The 14,195-nt window shown below is 41.3% G+C and overlaps 1 protein-coding gene across 2 annotated transcripts in view; it reads left to right on the plus strand.

Annotated features, from left to right (window-relative positions):
* The first annotated feature begins 1,448 nt into the window (after positions 1 to 1,448).
* Positions 1,449 to 14,195, plus strand: part of LOC137335240 (enolase-phosphatase E1-like) — a 32,510-nt gene continuing 19,763 nt past the window's right edge. For both annotated transcript variants that reach the window (XM_068000495.1, XM_068000496.1), the window contains exons 1-4: positions 1,449 to 1,756; positions 11,613 to 11,761; positions 12,344 to 12,509; positions 12,619 to 12,714. In XM_068000495.1, coding sequence (XP_067856596.1) covers positions 1,589 to 1,756; positions 11,613 to 11,761; positions 12,344 to 12,509; positions 12,619 to 12,714 — 579 coding nt within the window. In that variant the 5' untranslated portion in view covers positions 1,449 to 1,588. The remainder of the gene's footprint in view (positions 1,757 to 11,612; positions 11,762 to 12,343; positions 12,510 to 12,618; positions 12,715 to 14,195) is intronic.

Genomic DNA, 14,195 nt, shown 5'->3' on the forward strand with positions numbered 1-14,195 from the left:
TAACAGCCTTGGAACTAAATATTTTCCTGTCTATCTGCCAATGCAGACTGTTGCACAATTACAAGAACATTAGCCATCTCCAAAGCTCCAAAATGACTCTCAAAATGTTAATGATGAGGCAAAATGTAATAAAATCAGGGATGAATTCTAAGGAGTAATGAACATTGAATACTTTTATATCTGACCAACTAGCATTTGAGATGTTTAAATAAACTCTTTTTGTAAATATCTCTGCTTGTCTTACTCTAATTGTTTATGCTTTCTCTCTCTTTCTATTTTTCTTTCTCTCCATCACTCATGTCAGCTACTTACAGCTGCAACAGCATTTTTTGTGCATTACTTTTGTAATCTCCCTTACCACGTTTCAGATTTGTTCTGTGTGCAGCTGTCTCGAATCTCTGGTAGCAGGAACCATATTTGATCAGGAACAAGTTGAGGAGACCTTTATATGACTGTAAAAATTGATCCAATGCAGATTAATATGGCAAAATCTTTCAGTAATTCAATTTTCTTTGCAAAAGGACAGTAGTGCTTAAACTATCATTTGTTTGTTGGCAAAGGTGATGGTTTTGCTTCCCTGTTAGAGATACTTCAATCCTAGCCATCTACCAACTGAGATCAGTCGATAACATTTTTGGACTATTTTAAAGTGTAATGTTAATATTTTTTCTATGAAGATCAAACCATTAAAAATGATCAAAAATGTTGTCATTCTACATACTGAAATAATTGTTTCTGCCATCTTTAATACTGGCCGATTAACTGCATAGAAGAATTCCAGGCTTGCAAGCTGGAAATTCACTTGCCAACACTCCTGTAGAAATCTTTTTAAACATCTAAGTTATTGAGCATTGGAGAACTAGAAGAATGTCAAGCATCAATAGATGGACTGCTAGCCTTAAAGCTACAGTTCTGCAGCTTCTGCAATAGTTCAGTCGATAAACGTACCACCTGGTGTGAACTGTGCCTTGGGGACAAGGAAGGTTCGAGATTCAATCTCTGCTATATGTTGTTAGTTGATCCCACCTATTGTAGAAGTTTGCCAATACAATTGGCCTCAATGCCTCTAAGTTAAATCAGGAAGGGGAAAAAAAAAGAGTAATCCTGGCTAGAAATTGTGCATGTGTGAGGAGAGGATCATAAGATTCATAATTACAGCAGATCTACTACAGAGAGAAATTCAAGTGATCAATTTCAATTTGTGTTAAAGCAACATTTTGTAGTTCTGTGCTATAAATAAGTTTTGCCTTAAACCAGTAGGCCTGTAAGTCATGAAGTTAAAATTGCTGTGTTCCCTTGTGATATGAATGGAAGTAACATGAGAAGAGTGATAGTTCTTAAACAGAATTCCAGACTTTTCATATATGGGCAATGGCATGTCTTCTTGCACAACATGTGATGCCTGTGACTTAAATTAAACACAATGACAGATTGGTGATGCACAGCAACGCACCATGAAGCTTTCAATTCTGACCTCCTCCTGTTAACCTAAAAATATTTTCCAACGAAGAGAATCTGAGAAAGCAACAGGAAAATTACATGCTGAATCCTACAGTCTTGAAGTCTCCCTGCAAAATCTGTTTTTGACATGTCTATCCCGATGGAATACAGTTCAATATACAGAGATTCTCAGACTATGGATAATTTGGAGAAACAGCTGATTTGCCCAATATGTTTGGAAATGTTTACCAAGCCTGTTGTGATCCTGCCCTGTCAACATAACCTGTGCAGAAAATGTGCCAATGATGTCTTTCAGGTGAGAGATGTGTTCTAATTAAGCATTTGTGTATATCTGCTTCCTGGGAGTCAGGTATATCTTAGTCATAATTAAAACTTCTCTAAATATAAGATGCACATTCCACATTATTCCATCAAAAGTATAAGCACTGATTTGGGAAAAACACTGTTCTGTCTAACAATAGCTATATTTTGTTACAAGTATTTTGCTTAATTTATCCTCCTACATAATAGGAATTCAGAATTATTTCAATTTCACTCTGCTCCACCACCTACAGTAAGGCCGATAGTGATTCACTACTGACGGACCTTCAAAAAATAGACCAAAGGCTTTTTAAAATATTTACTTATGGTACTCTTTGAAGGGCAGTGAATTAATATTTCTTTCAAAGGGTAATGTTTTAAAAGTATTTTATGAGGTGGTTTTGTATTAAAATGGGTAAATATTTTTCAAAAATATTTAGAATCCTAGTTTACAGAATGTAATTATTTTTAGAAATAATGAAATGGAAAAGAACTTGTGTGCTTAGTGGTTAAAAGGCAATTCAGATTACTTCTAGGCACCCACAGAGCACTTAGTATTTGCAGAATGGCTACCATGTTTACTAAAAAGGGGAGAGGAATAAATCTGGTAACAAACGACCAATCAGCCTAACGTCGGTGGCGGGGAAACTTCTAGAAAGCATAAACCGGGACAAAATGTCACTTGGAACAACATGGTTAATAAATGACAGCCAACATGGATTTGTTAAAGACAAATCGTGTCTGACAAACTTGAGTTCTTTGATGAAATAACTGAGAGGGTTAATGAAGATGATGCAGTTGATATGTATATGGACTTTCAAATCGGCATTCGATAAAGTTCCACATAATAGACTGGTTAGCAAAATCGAGGCCCATGGGATTAAAGGGGCAGTGGCTGTGTGGATACGAAATTGGATACAAGACAGAAAGCAGAGTAGTGGTGAACGGTTGTTTATCAAATTGGGGGAAAATGTACAGTGGTGTCCTCCAGGGGTCAGTATTAGGGCCATAGCTCTTTTTGATAAATATTAATGACTGGACTTGGGTATAGAAGGCAAAATTTCAAAGTTTGCAGATGACACACAACTTGGAAATGTAGTTAACAGTGAAGAGGATAGTAGCAGACTTTAAGTACCCAGGATTCTATGTGTAACCAACTTAAAAGCCGAGTGGGGACTTTTGTATTTCAATCCATTTCAAGCATTCAACTGGAATATTTTCAAATGAAACCCAGAAGAATTACTTGTTGTTTAGATACCCCTTTTTTTCCTCCCAAAGCTTGCAGAATTTTGCAAAATAAAAGATCCTTAAATGGTAAAAGAACTGCTGTGATACACACATTTTATTTTTCTTACTACATTATATACCTACAAGAATAATTTTAGTGGTGTTTTTAAATGAAGGAATGAGTTTCAAAGAAAGAAAACTTTAGAATTAGATTGACTGCATTATTTTTTATAATATCTATTGTGTTTATATTATAAGGGCCAATTTTGCAATCTTGACAAAATGGCTGCTGGGAACATAGCCAGGATCTGCCTGGAAGCACTGTCGGCTGGCTTTGCTAGATTTGTGACATCATCCCCTGAAACTATTTTAATCGGCTCCCTGCATAGGTTCCAGGAATGCAGAAAGCTTGCTGATTGCCAATGGGACGGCCAGGAATCCAGTTAGGTGGCAGTTCATAAAGGGGAGCAACACTTCTGGCAAGCAAAATATTTTTTTCCTTTACTGCGCAATGAACAGAGTCAGTAATTTGCCCAAGACTGTCCATCTCAATTTGAATAATGGGTACTCCTGCTGGAAGTCCCGCAAAAACAGGGTTACAATTTTGGTTCTAAAAGACAGTCTCCTGTGAAGGCTGAGGTACAAAATGCCTCGAGTGAAATGGTTGCAAGAGTGAACAGTCTCCTAAGTCCATAGAACGCATGCTGCATTCCATGCTCCACTTAGGATAGGCAGCATATCAGAGACAAATTCCTTGGGGATTTGAGTTTGAGTTTCAGGATGGCACACTGGGTGAACTACAACACATGAATGAGGAGAAGCAAATGTAGGTAGCAGCATAGGAACAGGAACCAGCTAACTACAGGACTGCCCCAGACATTCCTTGAAGGTATAGGGCAGGTATTGGTACTCCTTGTTGTTTGTTGATAGGATAAGTGAAAGGCTAATTAGGAAGTCATTTGAGCATATGCACTAGACCCTGTAAGGTATATGGTAGTGGTTACTGCAAGTTGTGAAATTGAATTCAATAAAGTTAGTAATTTGCACCAGAAAAATAGCCATGAAAGCTGCCAGATTGTTGTAAAAACCAAACTGGTTCACCAATATCCTTCAGCCTGGCAACCCAAACAGTTGTAAAGAATTGCTACAAAGTTCAATAAAGGAAAAATATTACTAGACCCATCAGCACAACCCAGGCATCATGGAAAATATAATATCAATATCAGCCCAGTAAACCCCGCAGAATCCCCCCAATAGCATTTGGGAATGGACGCTAAAGTTGGGCGAGCTTCCCCACAGACTAAAGCAGCCATATTCACCGAATCATATAGAAACATTAGGAACAGGAGTAGGCCATTCAGCCCCTCAAGCCTGCTCCACCATTCAATTAGATCATGGCTATCAGCCAATATCCCAGACTACTTCATCACTATTGCAGCATACATCCTATCCTATTGAAAGGATAAATCTACCAGAGGTAGGGAGCACAGTGGTATTCAGTCAGGTGGAAGCAGCCCTGGAAATCCTCAACACTGATTCCAGATCCCATGAAGTCCGATGGCTGCAGGTCAAACAAGATCAAGGAGACTCCTGATGATCAATATCTATTGCTCCCCTCCCCTCACCCCTCTCAAATAACAAATCACTTGGAGAAAGCCCAAAGGGAAGCAAGGGCATAGAATGTACACTGGGGCAGGACTTAAATGTCCACCACAAAGAGTGGCTCGATGTTACCACCACTGACCAAGCTGGCTGAGTCTGAATCTTAAAGGACATAGTGCCAAAATGGGCCTGCATCAGATGGTAAGGAAACCAACACACAGGAGTAATCTACTTGACCTCATCCTCACCAACCTACCTGTCCATGGTAATATTGGTAGGAGAGATCAGGGCACAGTCTTTGAAGCTACATTTTATCTCCACAATGAGGACTTCATTGTGTAGGATGGACTAAGGACAAATATTGCAGCCCAAAATTGGGCATCCATGAGGCACAGTAAGTCATCATCAGCAGCAGAATTGTATATCAATACATTCCTCTCTCTTCCATCACCATCAAGCTGGAAGACTAGTCTTGTTCAATGGGAAGTGCTGAAGGGCGTGACAGGAGCAGCACCAGGCATATTTTAGAATCCAGTACCAAGCTAGTGGAGTTACAATACAAGGCTAACCTGCAAGCTAAACACTGAAAGTAGAAGGCTATAGACAGAACCAAGTGGTCCTGCAACCACCAGATCAGAAATGGTTAAGAGAATATAGGCTCCTAGGTCCATAGAACGTATGGACCTAGGAATCTGTCTAACCACCTCCCCATGACATTCACGGCATTACCTTTGCCGAATCCCCCACCATCAACATCCTGAGGGTCATCATTGACCAGAAACTTAACTGGACCAGCCACATAAATACTGTGGCTCCAAGAGCAGGTCAGAGGCTGGGTATTCTGTGGCGAGTGACTCACCTCCTGACTCCCCAAAGCCTTTCCACCATCTACAAGGCACAAGTCAGGAGTGTGATGGAATACTCTCCACTTGCCTGGATGAGTGCAGCTCCAACAACACTCAAGAAGCTCGACACCATCCAGGACAAAGCAGCCCGCTTGATTGGCACCCCATCCACCACCCTAAACATTCACTCCCTTCACCACCGGCGCACTGTGGCTGCAGTGTGTACCATCCACAGGATGCACTGCAACAACTTGCCAAGGCTTCTTCGACAGCACCTCCCCAATTCGCGATCTCTACCACCTAGAAGGACAAGAGCAGCAGGCACATGGGAACAATACCACCTGCACGTCACCCTCCAAGTCACACACCATCCCGACTTGGAAATATATCGCCGTTCCTTCATCGTCGCTGGGTCAAAATCCTGGAACTCCCTTCCTAACAGCACTGTGGAAGAATCTTCACCACACAGTCTGCAGCAGTTCAAGAAGGCAGCTCACCACCACCTTCTCAAGGGCAATTAGGGACAGGCAATAAATGCTGGCCTTGCCAGCGACGCCCACACCCCATGAACGAAAAAAAATGCTGCATTATATGTTCCACCTGACATAGGTAGAATATCAGAGTCAAGAACTAATAGCCTCCTTCCAATCTGTAAATTGATGGGAGCCATCATCAAAGTGCAAACAAGTGACACATACACACCAATTATCTGCTTAGCGATGTTCATTATGTTGGAGCCACTTGGCTCCAGACGTCATTACAGACTTGATCCAGATATGGATGCAAGAGCTGAGTGCCAGAGGAGAAGGCAAAGCAGCTTCGATCAAGGCAGCATTCAAAACAGTATGGCAACAAAGATCTTTCACAAAACTGAAGTTAATGAGAGTCAAAGGGAAAACTCTCCAATGGTTGGAGTCATAACTGATGCAAAGAAAGATGGTAGTTGTTGTCGGAGACAGTCCCAGGACATAACTGCAGGAGTTCCTCAGGGTAGCATCCTCAGCTAAACCATCTTCAGCTGCTTCACGAATGACTTCCTCTCTATCATGAGATCAGGAATGGGGCTGTTCACTGATGATTCTAAGTGTTCCATTCGCAACTAATCTGATAATGAAGCAGCCTGATCTACAGAAGGACATGGATAACATGCAGGCTTGGCCTGACAAGTGGCCGGTAACAATCATGCCACATAAGTGCCAGGTAATGACTATCTCCAGCAAGAAAAAGCCAGCCTTCAATGTCACCACTATCGGCAAATTTTCCACCACCGCTAGAGGATCACCAGTGACCAGCCATATCAATACTGCAGCTATAAGGATAGGGCAGTGGCTTATCTTATGACTCCTCAAAACCTCTCCACCAGCTACAAAGCTCGAGTCTGGAATGCTATCGAATACTCACCACTCACCGTGATAGGTGCAGCCACAACAACGCTCAAAGAAGTCAATACCATAGCGCCTCTTGCCAAACTGTTCCAGTACAGCTACAACACTGGCATCTACCCAACAATGTGGAAAATTGCCCAGGTATGTCCTGTCCACAAAAAGCAGGACAAATCCAATCCGACCAATTACCGCCCCATCAGCCTGCTCTCAATCATCAGCAAAGTGATGGAAGGTGTCGTCGACAGTGCTATCAAGCGGCACTTACTCACCAATAACCTGCTCACCGATGCTCAGTTTGGGTTCCGCCATGACCACTCGGCTCCAGACCTCATTACAGCCTTGGTCCAATCATGGACAAAAGAGCTGAATTCCAGAGGTAAGGTGAGAGTGACTGCCCTTGACATCAAGGCAGCATTTGACCAAGTGTGGCACCAAGGAGCCCTAGTAAAATTGAAATCAATGGGAATCAGGGGGAAAACTCTCCAGTGGCTGGAGTCATACCTAGCACAAAGGAAGATGGTAGTGGTTGTTGGAGGCCAATCATCTCAGCCCCAGGACATTGCTGCAGGAGTTCCTCAGGGCAGTGTCCTAGGCCCAACCATCTTCAGCTGCTTCATCAATGACCTTCCCTCCAGCATTAGGTCAGAAATGGGGATGTTCGCTGATGATTGCACAGTGTTCAGTTCCACTCACAACTCCTCAGATAATGAAGCAGTCCGTGCCCGCATGCAGCAAGACGTGGACAACATCCAGGCTTGGGCTGATAAGTGGCATGTAACATTCGCACCAGACAAGTGCCAGGCAATGATCATCTCCAACAAGCAAGAGTCTAACCACCTCCCCTTGACATTCAACGGCATTACCATCTCCAAGTCCCCCACAATCAACATCCTGGGGGTCACCATTGACCAGAAACTTAACTGGACCAGCCATATAAATACTGTGGCTACAAGAGCAGGTCAGAGGCTGGCTATTCTGTGGCGAGTGACTCACCTCCTGACTCCCCAAAGCCTTTCCATCATCTAGAAGGCACAAGTCAGGTGTGTGATGGAATACTCTCCACTTGCCTGGATGAGTGCAGCTCCAATAACACTCAAGAAGCTCAACATCATTCAGGACAAAATAGCCCGCTTGATTGGCACCCCATCCACCACCCTAAACATTCACTCCCTGCAGTATATAATAATTACAGGACGCACTGCAGCAACCCTCAAAGCTTACTTCAACAGCACATCCCTCCCCGACAACCTCTACCACCGAGAAGAATGAGCAGTACTGTCATGGGAACATCGTCATCTCCAAATTCCCATCCAAATCACACACAATGCTGACTTAGACAATGACATTCATTCATTGTCATTGAGTCGATAATTGGAATTATTTACATGAAACCATTGTGAGAGCACCATCACCACAAGAACTGCAGCACTTCAAGAAGACGATCCATTAGCACCACCTTCTCAAGGTAGCTAGGTATGGGCAATAAATGTGGCCTTGCCAGCATTGCCTACATCCTAAGAACAAATAGAAAAACAATGGGACTGGAATTACTAGGAGAGGAATCCTGGGGATATGGGGGAACCAGGGATGGATGGCTGGAAGCATTAGAATGACTCTGGGAACAGAAAGGACAGGGAAATGGGATCTAGAGGTTGTGAGCACTGAAGGGGATCCCAGAATCACACACTGTTTGGGGTTGGGGGGAGGGGACATCTGAAGGGGATGGTTTGAGGTCCAGTAGGGATTTGGAGCATGGAGGAAAGAGTCTGGCAGTATTGGTGGTTGCTGAGATCTGGCAATATTATGGGGAATAGCTTTGTAGGGTGGTGAGATCCAGGAGAATGGAACCCAGATTATTATTTGTTCGAAAAGCTTTAATCCAGTTTACTATATTATTATAAATCCGGTTTAAGTAAAATACATGTTAGTTTAGCCGTGATAGCTGTGAACAGGGAAGGGCTGTCTGTCTTTATCAAAACAAGCTTTTTTTGACCTTGTGACAGGAAAGGCCCTTTTTGACTATTGAGCACCTGATGCCATCCTCATGGCCTTGTTTTGAAGTAGTAAAAGGGAAGTCATCCGGAGCTTTTTATTATTTGGTGTGAAGATAAGGGCTATGGACATCTCGGAGAGGAGTGTTAGATGCCAAATGTTGGTTATAAGGAAGTGAGACTGACAGCAGCCCCTTCGGGACAGAGAGGATGATTGATGGGAAGCTCTTACAGAGCTAATTGTGTTTAAAATGTACATAAACTTCTTACTAGAGCCATTATACTTTGGAACAAACCACCTTACGGCCTTTTGATTAAGAACACGAACAGCAAAAGTATAATTACTTACACTGTTGGCTCGTTTTGAACCATCAGGCCCAATCCACATTGTGTTCCTGCCTACCAGCCTCCTTCCTGAACTGTCCACAATTCCTTCATTTCACCCCCTCACGCACTATTATCATTTTCTCTATCGTCAGCCAGTTCCTGGGGGGATTTTAACTGACATCAGGTTTCCGGTGGGAACCCATTGGTTTCAGTTAGATTCTGGCCTGCCCACAATACAATGAGGCCACAGCGATTTCAACCACTGGGCCACATTAACATGTTGCCGGCCAACTTCCTGCCTGGATCTGCAGGAAGTGAGCAGGAAGCAGCTGCCGACCTGTGGAAATTCAGGCAGTCCTTGGCCACCCGCTGGCACTCAAGTAATTGGACCCCAATCTGCATATTTAAAGAATGACCCCGCCAGCTTCAGGCAGGTACCTTTGCTGCCTGCTTAGAAGAACAGGTTAAAATGGAAGACAGTGAGATTCAGCTGGGACATCTGTGGTTATGTCATCTGATCGATTTTAACTGTCTACCAACTTAGTTTCCACTGGGTGGGTAGGGTTAAAATCAAACCCCCTCTCATAGTGTTCCTGTCCCAGAGAGCACTTAAGCATTAATTTTCTGCTTCCTAAAATGAATGGACACATAATCATGGGCTAGGGGTGAACAATTTCCTAGTATGCACTCCTAGCCAGAAGAGTAGAAACAGAAAATGTAGTGTGCTGTTTGCCAATGTATACAGTCTTTAAACATAAATTTCCATCAGTAAACAAAGATTACCACCTAAAACATAATTTATGCAGTTTCGAAGTTTTATATAAATGAAGAAAATACTTAAGCCTCAAAAATAGTTCAGTAGAAAGAGATTTTTTAACTGATGTTTCACCAACAATAAGCAACAATCCACTCTCTAATAATCTATGTTTTTTTAATTGTCAACATAGAAACTATAATCACAGGTGCTGCTATTCGTAGGTGATGGCTGTTGCTAATATATTTAAATAAATGCCAGATCTGCCTAAAATAAAGGTTTGGCAATTCAATCTCCAATTTATTTCAAAGTCGTTTGAAAAAAGCAGAGACTCTTAAATCCTCATTGGTTGAGGAAGCACACCTTTCTACCCTTCAAATCCTGTTGGTGTAGAGATTGCTGGCTGGAAAATTCTGCAAACTGCATATGTTCAGAATGCACAGAAATCTCTCATCAAATCCAGTCAAATATCCAGGCTTTTGAGAGAGGTTGAGGCCTTGCAGTAAACACTTTAATTAAAAAACACAAGAGGCAATTCAATGGATAAATTTAATCACGTTATTGTGAAATGTTTAATTTTGTGATATTTTTTATTTTGTTTAAAAACTTATTTTGGCACTATAAATTTCAGTTACTGAGAAAAATGGCACAGGAGAATTTTTGATAAAGTATTTTGAGTGATTCAATTGTTCATCAATGGTGACAGACAACTGTTTACATAAGGAAATTCAATTATATGTGATTACCATAGAAAATTTCAATGTTAAACGTTGACATAAAAGAGTGACAAAAAATTGTGACCACAGGAACTGAAGTTTGTGAATAGGAAGCCCACACATATACAAGATTTTTAATATAGATGTAATTCTTGATAATTTCACTAACATAAATTAACTAATTGCAGTGAAAATGAAATTGCAGCTCAATTGCAAATAGTTAATTCTATAGAGTCACATTCATTTCATTTGGGCTTTTAGTTTCAAAGACATTAAAATTGAGATTTCTAAAGTTGAAATTCAATCGCAATATCCCAGACTGCCATGAAAAATTCCCTGGTACAGGGATGCACCTTTCCCTTTTCTCCTTCAAACCATTAGAGATCTGTGACTACCCAATTATCAAGATAGGTTTCCATAGAGTCTGGATGCACTCCCACCTTTCGACCATAAGGAAATATAGATTTCTTTCCCAACAGTAGCACCATAGATCCAGTCAATATTCCATCACTATACAGGTGGAGATCACAGGTCCTTCTCCCAGCTTTACTATAAAATATCAGATAGATGATCATTACTGAATCCCCAAGCAATGCAGGCGTTGCTTCCTTTTAAGAGACATTACTCCATGTATGAGCATGTAGGTATGGAATAATAGTCTTAAACGTTTACATTCAGACTATTTTGTGATTCCAATTCAATTTGCTGTTAATCCCTTGCTATCTCTTAACAATCAGCATCCATGACACATTTTGAAAAGGAACCTATATAATGGACCATCACACCATTGATGCCTCATTATAGCATTTCGGTCACTTATACAAAAGATCGTACGTCTCTTGCCCTTCACACTTGTAAAATATTTCTCCTAATGCAACACCAGCAATGTCATATCCTTTCTATTATCTTTATATTCTTCGATACAATTTTTGCTTCTAGATGTCACAGTTGCATGTCCTAATACTGGTCTGTGTAACCTAAATTGGACTTTCCTTTGTTAATAGTCTCGTGGCACAGCTATAGGTTCAGGGGGTCGTTTCCGGTGTCCATCCTGTCGCCATGAGGTTGTTCTGGACAGACATGGAGTTTATGGACTGCAAAGAAATTTATTGGTGGAAAATATTATAGACATTTACAAACAAGAATCTTCAAGGTAGGAATTATATTGTTACATGTCAGCGAAACCAAAGGAAAATGGTACATCTTTGGTACGACTTCATGATCATTGATTGCAGTAAAAAGTTTTATAGGGAGTAAATTTTACCACTTGGAATAATACCCATGGAGGGTTTTTTTTATCTGAAGCAGTTGTTGGTTAATCAATGAACAATTAACCAGGATCAAAGAGGAGAAAAACATATTGTTTGAGGTAAAATCTGGATGTGAAACCGGCTGACATATACAAAGACGAATTGCATACATATTATATCACACTGAATTGATCCAGAATTTTACCTATTGTTTGCTGTTAGGAAATACAATGCTTTGTATGTATCAGAACATATTCACAAAAATATCTTAGAAAGACAATGAATGTCAATGACAAGGGTAGTATGGGGAAATAATTGTGATGATGGCAAAGGAGGCATTTATGTGCCATTAGCACAATCTTAGAGAATGAAGACTAAAGTTTTATGTTTAAATGAGTTTTGATGTATCTTGTTGCATTTTATGATGTGCTGATTGGTCACTTTATGCAATAAATAATTCAACAATTTTTGTACAATCAATCCAGGTCTACTACAAAATCTGAACAGCCAACATGTGAAGAGCATGATGAGGAAAATATTAATATATACTGCAGTTCATGTGAGGTACCCACCTGCTCACTATGCAAAGTATTTGGTGCACACAAGGATTGTGAAGTTGCCCCTCTTCTAACTGTCTACAAACAACAAAAGGTTGATCTAAATTTTAAGCATTTGTTGCTGAGGTCACTGAATACTTACGCATATATTGGAAACTTTGAATTTAAATGTTAAACTTGCTTATGTTGCCTTTGTTTTCTAGTGTGAACTTAGTGATGAAGTTGGAGCACTTGTTGCAGCCAATGACACAATGCAAGCATTTATTGTTCATCTAGAAGGAACTAGCCAAAATATTGAGGTAATCATTTATTTGAACTCTCTTTCTAAATCATACAACATTTCTATCCCTCAGCTCTGCCATCATGAGCTTCCAGACATGAAAATGAAATTGCAGTCATCTCCACAATTCCAACATGGTTGCTCCAGAGATTAACCAGTAGAACAGTTGGACCTCCAAATAGTCTGTGAATGAGGCAACCTCCCCAGACCTGGATAAAAGCCACAACAACTTTTGTAGCACCATTAACCTAACAAAATATCCCAAGGCTTTTCAAGGAGGTGTTAATGGACCCATGCAAAAAGAGAAAGAGAAGTTAGCGGTGGTGACCGAAACCTCAAGCAGAGTAAGTTTTGAGAAGATTTTTGAAGGTAAGGAGAGAAAGAGAACAAGGGGGAGAGATTTAGGAAGAGAATTCGAGAGTGAAAGAAAATGCTGAGTGAAGGCTCTTCCACCTATGGTGGAGCAGGGGGAGGTGAGATGCAAAGTAGACCAGAGTTGGAAGAGTGGAGAATATTTGTCGAGACATAGAGTTGAAGAAGATTGCAGAGGTATGGGGGAGTAGGGTTGGAGAAGAGGCAGAGATAGGATGGAGCGAGGCCATGAAAGTACCTGAAAATAAGAACACGAATTTAAAAGTTAATGCGATGGGGGATGGGGGCCAATGGAGGTTGATGAGGATAGAGGTGATAGGAGTGCAGGATGTGATATGAGTGGCAGCGTCCTGTGTGGGATTAAAGTTTAAGTGAGATAGAGATTGGAAAGCCTGTGAGAAGAGTGTGAGAGAAATAAAGACTAGGGGTGATTATGGTATGGATGAGATTTTCAGCGGCAGATGGGGTAGACATGTAGGTGAGCAGTGTCACAAAGTTGGAAGTAGGTGATCTTGATGTTGAACTAGAAGTGAGATTTGAAGTTCAGCTCAAGTTTTAGCAGAAAGTGGATGTAGACGGTGAAGGAGATGAATAAGTGATCAGAGGTGACTTGACGGTGATTGAGAGCTTTGAAACTTCAACAACTCAAGTGATGGTAAGGTCAAGGGGATTTGTGTGGGGATGGGTGGGGGAGTTATTGTACAGAATTTGAGTAAGCGCAGGAGAACAGGGAAGTTTAGTTGTGGGTTGAAGTCACCGAAGAAGGAGGAGATATTCAGTGCAGAGTCTGAGTGAGGAAAATAGGAATGAGATTTTGGCAAGAAAGTCACTGGAAGGCTTGGGTAGGTAACAGGCAATGAAAGTTGCAAAAGAGAGCTGATGATAGGTGAGATGCTTTAATAAAGATAAAGAATCAGAGGGGCAAGGGGACAGGTTGGGTGAATGTGAAGATGAAAGCCAGGCTAATGCTACAATAGTTTGTTTGGGGCCTGTGGTGGAACATGTAGTTGAGAGCAGCAGCCTCAGTGAGAGGGAAAGAGTTGCCATCAATAAATCAAGTTTTAGCTAGGCCCAGGATGTCGATGCATTTGTCCAGGATGAGGTGTTGGACTGGGAGGACCTTGTGAG

Source organism: Heptranchias perlo, chromosome 19 (assembly GCF_035084215.1).
Source record: "Heptranchias perlo isolate sHepPer1 chromosome 19, sHepPer1.hap1, whole genome shotgun sequence".
NCBI classification, from domain to species: Eukaryota; Metazoa; Chordata; class Chondrichthyes; order Hexanchiformes; family Hexanchidae; genus Heptranchias; species Heptranchias perlo.